This window comes from Osmerus eperlanus, chromosome 5 (assembly GCF_963692335.1).
Source record: "Osmerus eperlanus chromosome 5, fOsmEpe2.1, whole genome shotgun sequence".
In the NCBI taxonomy this organism is placed as follows: domain Eukaryota; kingdom Metazoa; phylum Chordata; class Actinopteri; order Osmeriformes; family Osmeridae; genus Osmerus; species Osmerus eperlanus.
Genome location: NC_085022.1, coordinates 3835666 through 3849726, shown reverse-complemented (window position 1 = coordinate 3849726; position 14061 = coordinate 3835666). Strand labels below are relative to the sequence as shown.

Here is a 14061-nt window from a genome sequence, read left to right as displayed (position 1 = left end):
CCTCCCCTCCCACTGACTCCTCCCTCTGACTCCTCCCCTCCCACTGACTCCTCCCTCTGACTCCTCCCCTCCCACTGACTCCTCCCACTGAGTCCTCCCCTCCCTCTGACTCCTCCCCTCCCACTGACTCCTCCCTCTGACTCCTCCCCTCCCACTGACTCCTCCCACTGACTCCTCCCCTCCCACTGATTCCTCCCCTCCCACTCACTCCTCCCCCTGACTCCTCCCCTCCCACTGACTCCTCCCACTGAGTCCTCCCCTTCCTCTGACTCCTCCCCTCCCACTGACTCCTCCCACTGACTCTTCCCCTCCCACTGACTCCTCCCCTCCCACTGACTCCTCCCTCTGCCTCCTCCCCTCCCTCTGACTCCTCCCCTCCCTCTGACTCCTCTCCAGCCTCTGACTCCTCCCCTCCCACTGGCTCCTCCCCTCCCTCTGACTCCTCCCCCTACCTATGTCCACTCCTCCCAGAGAACCTGTTGCAAGGCTAAAGGTCACCCGGCCAGTGCCACGGGGTTAAGGAGTGTACACAGATATGCAGCCTGACGTCCATGTGTGTTTCATGCGTAGGTGGACGTGGGTGGCATGTTTGAAAGAGACAACATGAAAGGGTGCAACTTTTTTGTCTCTGCATCATCAGATTAAGACAATTCCCAGAAACACACAAAAACATGACATCATAGAGATTACTAGTATTTGTTTATTTGTAACCTTACAAAGTTTTTTTTATGGTCATGGCTCTTCTATTTCTTTTACATATCTTTCTATTTCCTTATCTACCTCCCTATCTCATTTCCTTCCTATTATTTTGAAAGCTCTAGCATGGAAGACCTTTTTTCATTTTTGCTGTTGTGCTGTCTGCCTACCTGCCTCTCTGCATGTCTGCCTCTCTGCCTGTCTGCCTGTCTTGCTGTCTGCCTCTCTGCCTGTCTGTTTGTCTACCCAGAGAGGACAGGCGAGGGAGGGAGGAAGGATTAATCGCTTCAGTTCATCCGTGCCTCTCTGTGGGCTTTACTGAGCGTTTGAACCAATCAACAGTCTCTCAACGGTCTCGGTACAGTATGGCTTAAGCTTCTCAAGAAAAACAACTAAAAGTCAGATGTCAGATCAGTTCTCCCCCCTTATGTCTTGGTTATAAAGAGGGCGGGAGACTGGATAGAGCCCTATTAGATGGTGGCTGGGCCAAGCTGGGTGAAGGGTCACAGACAGAGATGGAAACAACAGCTTTGGGTTGGAATATTATTGCATGTTCATGGAAGTGGAGGGTGTGGTTGATTTATGGCTGTTGGGGAACTTGTCCATTGTGCTGTGGGCTTGGTGGCTGTCTGGGTCACTGCTCCACTCCGCACATGCCCTGTCCCAGACTTAACATGCACCTTCTCACGTCTCTCAAGTTCAGAGTATGTCCCTGGTCTATACCAGCACAGGGCTGTCACAGTTCAGTAAGTCCATGGGGAAGAGAGGAGAGTGGGAGAGGAGGAGGAGAGGAGGAGAAGAGGAGAGGAGGAGAGGAGGGAATAGGAACACTAGTGAAGCAGCAAACTAGAGTCTCGTTGAGTCGGGTCCGTCTGCGGCGCTCTGCAGGGACGTCGCAGAGCGCCGTCTCTAGAAGGCTCCAGCCGGCAGGCTGTGCCCGTTGTTGTTGCTCGGAGTCTCCTCCACCTTGCCCGCCAGCGACTCCAGCGAGCGCGTGCTCTCCGTGTCCAAACACAGGCGCTTCCCGGGGGGCGGGAAGCCCTCCGTCCCCCCTCCCCCCGCCACGTCCTGCAGCTCGCCCGAGGTGGCGGCGGCAGCGGCCGCCGCCTCGGCGCACTCCTCCTTGATGAGGCGGTCGTGCTCCTGCTTCAGCTCCTGGTAGGAGCGGGAGAACATGTGGAAGATGGAGGTGGCGGGGAAGGCCATGATGAGGATGCCGCTGAGGATGCTGGACAGCGCCACCATCTGGCCGGGGATGCTGCGCGGCACCATGTCCCCGTAGCCCACCGTCGTCATGGAGATGATGGCCCACCAGTAGGAGGCCGGGATGCTGCTGAAGTCCTGCACGCCGGTGAGCTCGCTCTCGGCCAGGTGGACCAGCGGGGAGAAGAGGGTGACGGCCACGCACAGGAAGAGGAGGAGCAGGCCGAACTCCCGGGTGCTGCGCCGCACCGTCAGGCCCAGCGTCTGCAGGCCCAGGGAGTGTCGGGCCAGACGCATCACGTACAGGATCCTCAGGGCCCGCAGGATCCTCAGAACCAGGCTCAGCTTGTCCAGGTAGCCCTTCCCACCCCCGGGCCTCTCATGCTCCAGCGGGTCCTCCTCGTCCACGACCAGGGACACGTAGTAGGGCAGGATGGCCATGGCGTCGATGACGTTCAGCGGCCCGCGGAGGAAGTCCAGCTTGCTGGGCGCCTGGATGAAGCGCAGGACGAATTCCATGGAGAACCAGGCTACGCACACCGTCTCGATGATGAACATGTTGTAGCACTTCTGGGAGCACTCACCCTGAGAGGCAGAGAACACGGGGGGAGAGGGGGTACGTGGGAGGGAGGGAGAGGGAAAGAGGAAGGAGAGAACGTTGGAAAATGTTTTAAAGGGGACCAGAGACAGAGAGCAGCAAGTATTGTTAAGGACACGTACGTACTTACATTTACATTACATTTACATTTATTCATTTAGCAGACGCTTTTATCCAAAGCGACTTCCAAGAGAGAGCTTTGGATGTGAAAGTGCATAGGTCACTGATAACAACAAGATAGCCCCCAAAAAACATTGCAGGTAGCCAAAACATGAAGCACATATTGTGAACAACCAAAATAAGTGCCAAAGGGAAGAACCACAAGAGCATGTAGTTAAACAAGTTACAATTAAACATGAATAAGTGCAAGTGTACCTGTAGAGAAGCAAGCAACAGTAAAACATATTTCAACAATTTAAATCAGTTACCACTAACCAACAAGAGCAGCAAGGCTCTAAGCAAGAGTCATTGTGATCCTTGAGGAAACTAACATGGGGTCCCGCAAACCATTCCTAAGTACCGCTGTACTCCCGGAACAAGTGCGTCTTGAGCCTTTTCTTGAAGGTGGGGAGACAGTCGGTGTCTCTGATGGATGTGGGGAGTTGGTTCCACCACTTGGGGGCCAGACAGGAGAAGAGCTTGTGTTGGGGAGAAGACCGATAGAAAAGAAGAGAGACAGATAAGAGAAAAAATGAGGGAGAGAGAAGAAGAGAGGGGAGAGAGAAGGACAGAGGAAAGATGAGGATAGAAGAGAGTGGGGGAATAGAGCGCGAGGGGGGGGGGCAAAAACAAAGGCTTAGACAATCACTTAGTCAGTGATAAATCATAGTGGGGCGGCTCCTGTGTGTGGGGCTTCATGGCTGGATAAGTGGCCGACTATCAGGTCATTAGCCAGGCTCACAGTTCCATCACAGCTGGGGGGGGAAGGGCGGGGCACCTGGACAACCAGGCCACCATGACCTCCAGCTGCCCAGGAGCATGCATCATACGCCCCTGACACAGGACACGCCAGGACACGCTAGGACACGCCAGAAAACGCCAGCACACGCCAGGACACGCCAGGATACGCCAGGACACGCCAGCACACGCCAGCACACGCCAGGACACGCCAGCACACGCCAGGACACGCCAGGACACGCCAGGACACGCCAGAATATGCCAGGACACGCCAGGACACGCCAGGACACGCCAGGACACGCCAGCACACGCCAGGACACGTGGTCCAATCCTTTCCTCCCTCCATCGATCTCTCCATCCGGTCATCCCTTCCTTCCTTCCTCTCTATTTCTTCCCCCCCCCCGTGCTGACTCCCATTTCATTCTTTCATTCTCTCTCTCTCTCCCCCTTCTATTCAACATCCCTCATTCTCCGGTCCTGTGCTTCCCATTGTCCTTCTCTCTCCCCTGCTCTCTGCCTGAGAGCCTGCCTGTTTGCTCCTCCTTCTCATCTCATTCTCTGTTTGTCCCTACTTCTCCCCGTGCCCGGGGTTCTCATCCCTCATCCTCGCTCTTCTTCCATCCCTCATTCTTCCTCTCCCACCCTTCCCTCCCTCCCTCTCTCTCTCTCTCGCTCTCCATACATCACGCACGCACACACCCACAGTCTCTCCTCCCCCCGACGTCATCTCTCGCCCACGTCCACTCGTCCCCGCTGTCCTCTCATCGCTCACACAAATGCTCTTTCACTCCGCCTCGTTCGCTCTTCCCCGTCCCCCTGCTCCCGTCCATCTCCTCCCGGTTCTCCTCATCCTCTCCTCTTTCCCGTCCCCCTGCTCCCTTCCATCTCCTCCCGGTTCTCCTCATCCTCTCCTCGACCCGCTCTGCTCTCCCCCTCGCCGTCCTCCTCCTCGACCTGCTCTCCCCCTCGCCGTCCTCCTCCCGGCTCTGCTCTCCCCCTCGCCGTCCTCCTCCCGGCTCTGCTCTCCCCCTCGCCGTCCTCCTCCCGGCTCTGCTCTCCCCCTCGCCGTCCTCCTCCCGGCTCTGTTCTCCCCCTCGCCGTCCTCCTCCTCGACCTGCTCTCCCCCTCGCCGTCCTCCTCCCGGCTCTGCTCTTTCCCTTCGAACCCTTCGTTTCTGTCTGCATCGCGGCCTAGCTTTTTTTCCCCTTTGTTCCCGTTCCCTCTCTCGGTCTCCCTCACTCTTTCTCTCTCGCTCTCGCTCTCTCCTTACGACCTTTTCTCGGTGCTATACTCTCGCCGTGACGAATGTAACTGACGGCTCATTCCGGCGTCGTCTGTCTAGCCTGACAGAGAAGCGCATTACGATCAGAGCTGCTGTGACCGTCAGAGGACGACCACAACATGGCGGCGACACCGCCCAGAGACACACAACAGGTCACGGACGCGGAGAAGTCCCGCTGAATCCAGGGGTGTCTAACTCAGCTCCAGCCATGAAGTGGTTAACCCTTCCTGAGAGGTCTGTACCCGTCCTCGCACACCGCGGGGGGCTTCCTAGAGAGATCTGGCCTTTCATTTGTAAGCCTTTGGTTTCAACACAAAAAGCCTTCGGGTTCAAAGAACGATGTTTAAAATTCAGCTGGGTGCTGAATAATTTAGCTCTGTGCCGTGGTGAAGGGAAGATTCGGTGTAAACCTATCTGCATATCGGTTGTGAGAGACTCTGCCTAGGAGACGTGGAATGATGATAAGGGTAACATCCAAGTGAAACCGTGGGAACCAACACTCACATGCACACACACACACACACATAGAGTTCTGGCTTGACTCTGAAGACTATGCTCCACGACCCAATCATTAAAAAACAAAAACAAAAAAAACAGACATGCTGCATAGAGAGGCTGCACTCCATGCAATACCTAAAGTATCAAACCTACAGTAAGTCTCCCCTCCAGAGACTCCCCCTTCCTGAGACTGTCTCTCTCTGTTCCTCCCTCTGTCTCTCCCAAAACCGTCAGCTGGTTTGTGTCTGCCCATCTTCAACTCAGATACATCAGTGGAATGGGCTCTGTCACACCCAGTCTGTCTTTCGTATTTCTTAATCTCTCTCTGGTTCTCTGTCCTCGCAGTGATGCTTTCTTATTCAGTCCTCTGACTTCCCCTCTCTGGTCATTTTCAGCCATGCCTTTATTGTTGCTTGGCTCTCCCCATGAGCTAACAGATTCCCAACCTAGCAGCACGTCTGACAGTACTGCAGAGTGTGTGTGTGTGTGTGTGTGTGTGTGTGTGTGTGTGTGTGTGTGTGTGTGTGTGTGTGTGTGTGTGTGTGAAAGTGTGTGCGTGTGAGAGAGTGTGCGTGCGTGTGAGTGAGAGAGTGTGCGTGTGCGCGCATGTACAGTAGCAGTCTCAGAGGAGACTGGAAGAGTAGCTCCTCTCATTGAAGTTGGTCTGAAATATGACAGCAGAGGGCTCTGGTGCAGAGCAGAGGAGAGAGCACACACACACACAGACACACACACACACAGTGTATACAGTAAGGAAGTTGTGATGGATGTGATTCATGTTTTTCAGACTGGAGTCTGTTTTCCTCTGTTTGTTTGTGTGTCTGTCTTCCAATCTGTCTGCCTGCCTGCCTGCCTGCCTGCCTGCCTGTCTGTCTGTCTGTCTGTCTGTCTGTCTCCTTGTCTGTCTGTCTGCCTGTCTGTCTGCATGTCTGTCTCCTTGTCTGTCTGCCTGTCTGTCTGTCTGCCTGTCTGTCTGTCTCCTTGTCTGTCTGTCTGTCTGTCTGTCTGCATGTCTCTGTCTATCTGTGTCCTTCTCTCTCTATCCCTATCTCTCTCAGACATGCTACCAGTCTGGCTTGACGCGATCATGAAGTTGGATCATTACCCAGACTCCCTCTGGAGGCAGATTGTGGAGGGCTTGGGGGAGGAACAGAGAAAATGGAGGAAAAAAGAAGAAAAAAAAACCTTCCCAGCCCATCAATCATGTTTACCTTCAACAGGACCTTCACCACGCCGGGGTGAACCCATATTTTATTGTGACCTTGTGGAGAAGATGAAATAGATAAAGATGATCTGACAAGGAGAACATGTGGTCTACGTCATAAGTCTCTGTTTTTCTTATAACACACTCTTTCCTATAGCAAGCAATAAAACGCTCCTACCCATGCTGACAAAGTGGCACTTTCTGCTGAGAGAGGACTGTATCCATGTTTTAAAATTATTTTTTAACTTTACACTATATCTTTATCTCTGTGTCTTACACACACACAAACTCACTCAAATAGTCTGGGCTCGACAGCAGGGTTAGGTCAGTGACTACAGCTCGAATAGCTGGCAGGGAGAGGGGTTGGGAGGTTGAGTGTGGGGTGCATTTGTTTCGGGCTGACTCGCGGCGGAATGTGATTCTGATGGGATCCTGTGGCTAGTCGGGGACACGTAGCGGTGGGGGAAGGGGGGCTGCTGGTCTGAAATCAAGCGCCCTGGGAGAGCTGGGAGGAGACAAGAGGGGAGGACTGCCTTCGTCTCTGCTCTTCTCCCACTACAGAGTGAGACACCAACCGCACGTGGAACGCCACCTCCAAGGTCACCTTCATGAGATAACTTTACCTCAAAGCAGCTGTGTGTGTGTGTGTGTGTACTGTATGAGTTGTTGGGCAGGATAGACACATTACACTCTGCAGTGCTCTCTCCAAATGCCACTTGACAACCATACAGCATAGACACTGAATACAAAAACAGGCAGGAGCTGTCTGTGTACGTGCGTGGACACACACACTCGCGCACACACACACACACTCACACACACACACACACACGCTCACTATCTAGAATGGCACAACCTCTATGGTACTCAGTATTTCTTTACCATCCTCCTGCTGGCTCCCGTGTCTCCTCCTCACGCTGTCTTACCCGGCAGGAGCACACTGCAGCGACTCCTCTTCCTCCTCTTCTATCCCTCCTCCTGTTTCCCTTTTCCTCTCGTTATCGGTCTCTCCCTCTCTCTCTCCCTCTCTCTCTCTCTCTCTCTCTCTCTCTCTCTCCCTCTCTCTCTATCTTTTTGGTTTGTTTTTGGTTTAGTTTGATTGGAAATTAAATGTTGTGGAATTAGCAAGTGAAATGGTTTTGTCTTGAATAAGGGATGGCTGGTGTGGTAAAACTGCTTGGTTAGCTGGCAGTTCTAACTGCCCAATAAAGGTATATTTAGAAGTCAAAGTCTCTCTCTCTCTCTCTCTCCCTCTCTCTCTCCCTCTCTATCTCTCTCCCCTCTCTCTCTCTCTCTCTCTCTCTCTCTCTCTCTCTCTCTCTCTCTCTCTCTCTCTCTCTCTCTCCCCCTATCTCTCCCTCTTTCTCTCTCTTTCTCTCTCTCTCTCTCTCTCTCACTCTCTCTCTCTTTCTCTCTCTCTCTCTCATGATAAACACCCTGTGGAAGAGAGGAAGCAGAAGCCATGACAGGTCACCTAGTGTCTACTGCCTTCTGTCACTTCACATTCCTGCTTCCCCTGACAACCCCAGCCTTAACTTCAGCCCCAACCCCTATCCCAGCCCCAGCCCCTATCCCAGCCCCAGCCCAAGTCCCAGCCCCAGCCCCTATCCCAGCCCCAGCCCAAGTCCCAGCCCCAGCCCCTATCCCAGCCCCAGCCCCAGCCCCTATCCCAGCCCCAGCCCCAGCCCAAGTCCCAGCCCCTATCCCAGCCCCAACCCCAACCCCTATCCCAGCCCCAGCCCCAGCCCCTATCCCAGCCCCAGCCCAAGTCCCAGCCCCAGCCCCTATCCCAGCCCCAACCCAATCTGATAACTTGACCTCAAATGACTGCTTTCTGCCGTACACAGTCCCATCAGTCACTAAGCTCATTTCACTGTTAACAACGGCACAGAATGAAAGCTGCATTTTTACTGCAATTGTTATCACCCCTCATCAATTTAGACTCTATCAAATGGAAAATGTTAGGCAGTTTTTTTTGCATTTAAGATGGGTCTGGGGCAGTGTCAGTCTTAGCCAGTGGAATCTGAGGACTGGGGAAACACAGAAAGGCATCAACACTTGCTAATTATGGAACATAAATGACAGTTCACAGACACTGGTTCTTCATGGTGTTTACAGTGTACTGAATAACAGAACAACTACTTGTTAGGAGAGACACGCATTTAGACGTCATTAAAAAAGGAGACATTAATCAGAAAGAAGAGTTTCAAGTTCCTCCTCTCTCACTTGCAAACATCTGCAGAGTATCAGCACATCCCTTCCAAGTAGAGCCCATTCTCAACTGTACCCAAACCTTCTCCGGGCAGGACCTAAATGAGATGGTTCTCCTTTCTGGCAGAGAGCATCCGGACTGAGAACAGCCTGTCCGGACCAATCCAAACACTCATTTAATCTGTCAGAGCTCTGCGCTCAGCGCAGCGCTTGTATGGGTATGTGTGTGTATGTGTGTGTGTTCTGGTGAGTGTGTGTGTGTGTGTATGTGTGTGTGTGTGTATGTTCTGGTGAGTGTTTGGTTTAAGTCATTTATTGAGGCAGTAGGTTTATACAGACACACTGCGTCTACTCTCTGGGAGTTTATGGATTTGCATTCCTGAACGCACCAAGGGGCCTTGCTGTCTCTAACACACACACACACACACACACTCCAGGCACCAAGCCCACTACACAGAACACACACATACACAACAAGGGATGCAGCAGAGGCATGCGGTGTGTTTCAAATGTATAGAAATGGTCTCTCTCTTTCTGTATTTCTCTCTCTCTCAGTCTCTCTCTCTCTCTCTCTCTCTCTCTCTCTCTCTCTCTCTCTCTCTCTCTCTCTCTCTCTCTCTCTCTCTCTCTCTCTCTCTCACTCAATTCAATTCAATTCAGCTTTATTAGCATGACAGTCATTTCAACCGTATTGCCAAAGCAAGACGCACAATAACAGACAACCATACATCAACAACACCATTCAAAAACAACATAAGGAACAACAGTCTGTATCGTCCGGAACATGTGGTAACAACAAAGTGTCAAGAACAGAAAACAACAAATCGAAACAAAAACAACCTAAGTAAATAGCTACATTGAGATGGACAAGATGGACAATGGTCACTCTCTCCTTTCCTATATTCCTCCCTCCCTCTGTTCCTCGCTTTCCCTCTGTGATATATGAGGTGTGCGCCAGTGGTCAAACCCGTTTCCATAGTAAAGACTCAGAGACAAGTCAGCCAGTGTGAATTAAACATGACCCACCGCTGGTCTGACTATGCTGGCTAGCTGAACCTGCAGGTTGCTGCACTGCAGCTCATTGACAGGTACAGGTAAACACATGAGCTGCTAACACTGACACGGAGACACACAAACACACTTGTATGTGCAAAGAAATGCAAATCAGGCATCCCAGTGCCTGGACAACGCACACATTGCAAACACCCCCACCCCCTCCAACACCGGTGTGTTTGTGTGTGCGTTGTGTGTGTGTTGTGTTGTGTGTGTGTGTGTGTGTGTTGTGTGTGTGTTGTGTGAGTGTGTTGTGTGTGTGTTGTGTGTGTGTTCTGTGTGTGTGTGTGTGTGTGTGTGTGTGTGTGTTTGCTCAGTTCATTATTCCCTGGTGTGTGCTGACATTAGGGTGGTTTCGCCAGGCTGCCTCCATCATTCTGCTAGTAGCAGACACACCTCACAGCACACTCTCTCACCCCTGCACACACACACACACACACACACTCTTACCACTGCCCCCAACCCCTATAAAACACAGCACACACACTTCAAAGTCTCAAATACCTCTACCTACGGGCACAGAGCGAGAGACAGAGAGAGAGAGCGAGTGAGAAAACCAGAAAGGAAAGCACAGAACCGATCAGGTAAATAATAATGTACACATTCTGCCTGCCCTCTGCCTGCCTGCCTTCTGCATGTCTGCCTGCTGTCTGCCTGTCTGCCTTCTGCATGTCTGCCTGCCGTCTGCCTGTCTGCCTGTCTGCCTTCTGCATGTCTGCCTGTCTGCCTGCCGTCTGCCTATCTAACTGACTGTCTCCCTGTCTGACTGACTGTCTGCCTGACTGACTGTCTGCCGTCTGCCTATCTAACTGACTGTCTCCCTGTCTGACTGAGTGTCTGCCTGTCTGGCTGTCTGCCTGTCTGACTGTCTCCACATTGTCTGTCTCGCAGTATTTTTTCAGTTATTATCTTCATCTGGTTCTCTCCTTCTATCTGGCTCTAGGTGTCTCATTCAATATGCACAGTATCTGTTTCTTACACACACACAAACACCACACACTTAAATTATGAGAGTGTCCACCTGACATTTGTGGCAGGGCAATCCAATGAGAGTGAGGGGTCATTTCTAAACAGAACCAGCAGTCGTGTTGAGCAGTGTCTGACTACTGCATAGGGATCATTATGACTGACCTCACCACTGTTTTTCACAGCACATCCATCCACAGGATGGATTCCCCTGGCCTGCAGCAATGTGCTTAATCACCTAGTCATCGTGAATCAGCGCCCCCCTCCTCCACACACACACACACACACACACACACACACACACCCACACACACACACACACACACACACACACACACACACACACACACACACACCCACACACACCCACACACACACACACACACACACACACCCACACACACACACACACACACACACCCACACACACACACACACACACACAACCAAACACTGTAAAGGTGACAAATGAACGCCAAAAAAGGCAGCCTTGGGGGGGATAGCAATGAACTTCTCTCTAGAACACCCAATGTCAGCAGCACACATGCAGAATACATATCTCTTATGCACACAAGCACACACTGTCTCTCTTGCACACCTGCAAGTACGTGCAGTCGTGCACACATATTGTGTCTTCCACACGCAAGCACACACAGGCTTGCTTTATTATCCTAGTGATGACCGACAATTCACTCCTGTTCAAAGCCATGCTATCCCTGACCCCTAAGCCTAACCTCAACCCTTGTAATTCTAACCCCAACAGCATCTGACCACACATCTGTTTCACACACCTGCAAGCATGCACACACATCAACTTCAACTTTCGACTTTATTTGTCCCCAGAGGGCAATTGGTTTTGCAGAAAGCCACACTGTCTCACACACTCTCTCTTACACACAGACACGCAACCACACTCTATTGTGGAAACCACACTCCATTATAAACACCCAAATTTTCACACCAGTTTCCGAATCCAGACTCACCCTCGCCTCCTCCTCCCTTAGGTCGGGCATGGTGCTGATACACAGGCTGATCACGGTAATAGCCACCATGACAACAGACAGACAGGCGAAGATCTTCCCTGGCAGGCCGGACTGGGGATTCTCCACCATGTCCCTTAGACGGTTCATGAACTTGCGGTACTTGGTCTCCACCACCTCGGGGCGCTGCAGCGCGTTCCTCTGCCTGCGCTCCTCCTCCACCCTCTCGTGCTGCTGCACCTCCTCGATGCGCGTGTACATCCGCCGCTTGCAGCAGCGCTCCATGTAGGTCATCTCCACGCCCCAGTAGGTCAGCTCGTCGTTGAGCGACAGCACGCACATCTCGCGCAGGAGACGCAGCTTCCCGGCCGCCAGGAAGTTGAGGATGACCCGGAAGGCCGACGGGCTGCGGTCGAAGAAGTACTCGCGGCGCGCCTCGTCGTAGTCGTCGCAGACGCGGGCGATGTCCTCTGGGCTGGAGCAGGAGCGCAGGCGGCCCAGCCTGGTCAAGGGGAACTCCTCCAGTGTGCTCCAGGGGAAGGTGTAGCGGTTTCCCCCCACATTGATCACCGCCAGCAGCTGGTGGTCCACCGCTCCCAGCTCCCCCTGGCCCCGGATGAACTGGACCCTCTTGTAGTACACACCCTGCACATGTGGAGACGGAGTTACGCTTCATTGAACTCCTGTGATCGAATGCTTTTCTGGTTTATTGAGCTCTTAATGTCTACTCTCTGTTTACCTGTTCAGTAAGTCGCTCAACAAACAAACAAAATGATACCATAGGAGAAGATTGTATCAAAACAATGGTACCGATATGTGTTTGACGTGGTTTTTAAAATCAGAATCTGTATTAGGGATACAAGTGGTCATTCTTGTCCCTCACCTTGACTGTCTCTGTTTCGGGTATCTCAGTGAAGATACGGTCCAGGCTGCTGTCATCACTGACTGACAGGTTGCTGAAGTCATGGTTGGCATTGCTGATGATGGGCATGGTGGCATCAGGGATCAGAAAAGGCTGGCGGAAGGGAACAGTCTGAGCAGGCCAGTAAGGCGAAGGACTGGTTTCCTGGGTGGCTGGTTAGCAGGCTAGAAGACAGGCTAGCTGGCTGGTTAAAACTGGCTGGCTGGCTGCTTCACAGGCTTGGTTGCCTGAAGTGCATGACCGTTTGCCCTGGTCTATCACACAGCAGGCTCTGAGAAAAGGGGGGGGGGTCAGATTGAGAGAGGGGGGGGGGAAGGTGTGAGAGAAGAGAGAGGTATGGTGAGACAAAGGGACATTAGCACACAAGCGCAGCGAGAGAGAAAAAGGAAGAGAGAGGAAGAGAGAGAAAATCAAAATAGGAGTGGGGAAAAGAGCTACAGTAGCGAGAATCTCAACGAGACTGCAGTGGTGCAAACTCCTCCCCCTCCTTTCCAGACTCGAGTTTCCGGCAGCAACAGATAGACATACAAAGTACTCCCCACAGGACAGTGCTGTGCCCCACACCTGGAGAGACACTGGAGGGAGCGTTTGATTTGACAAACCTTGCACAGACTTTATACACACTGAGAAACCAAAAATATGCAAATGGTCCCCACACACATCACACATTCACACATGCATAACATTTGGTTTGCCACATACAGTGGGTCCCATATGCGATTGTGTCATAAATGAGCTCAAATGTTATTTTGAATGTTATCTTTGTTTTAAAAGAGGGATAAACCAGAGTTGAAACAAACTAAAACACAATTTGTGATTGAAGCCTCTCTGTGGGGAAGGAGGACCTCAGGTCTGGTCTCAGGTCTGTGTATGGATGGGGTGTAAGCAATTTGGTTTAACTCTATCATGAGTTATGATAGTTGTGATAGCCAGTTCTAGACAAGTTTTACTGGGGGGGCCAAGGGGGGGCCAGTGTTTAACCAGAGGGGCACATTAAACAACTGAAACAAATGATATTTAAATATTAAATACTTTAATTTTGCTTCACATTATCGTACAAACGGCTCTGGCTCTCCCTCTTCCAGCTCCTCAGCTCTCTCAATACCTTGATATGTTTCTCTCACTTTTTTATTTACTGGGGCAAAAAAGGCTGCAATGTCCCTTCCTCGTTTCATGATGACTACTAGAAAAAAAAAATATATATATTATTCAGTCAGCTCAGGGGGGGCACAGGGGGGGCCAGGGACATTTTTACAGGGACACTGGCCCCTGTAGGCCCCCGTGTAGAACCGCCACTGGCGATAGCTATTATGTTACAGTATGTGAGATATGACACCAGCAGTGGACACAGACCAGAAAACAACTGCAGTCTTCATGGCTTAAACACTTCACATCACATAACAGCTCAACCCTCTCCCTCCCCGTCTTACACACGGACACACACCAGGCCGCCACACACCCTGATCAACTCTGACAGACACTGAAGACTTATGACATCAGGGCTGCGAGTGAATGTAAAGATTGTAAGCTGTGAACTTTTAGTTTTCTCAA

At 51.9% G+C, this 14061-nt stretch overlaps 1 protein-coding gene across 1 annotated transcript; it reads right to left on the bottom strand.

The window, feature by feature from the left end:
- Positions 1-682: 682 nt before the first annotated feature.
- Positions 683-12752, bottom strand: kcng4a (potassium voltage-gated channel, subfamily G, member 4a). Its single transcript, XM_062461171.1, has 3 exons — positions 12472-12752; positions 11592-12233; positions 683-2484 (listed from the first exon to the last, which is right to left on the bottom strand). Exons 1-3 carry the CDS (start codon positions 12577-12579, stop codon positions 1606-1608), a joined length of 1629 nt encoding a protein of 542 aa, XP_062317155.1. The 5' UTR covers positions 12580-12752; the 3' UTR covers positions 683-1605.
- Between the last annotated feature and the right edge of the window lie 1309 nt (positions 12753-14061).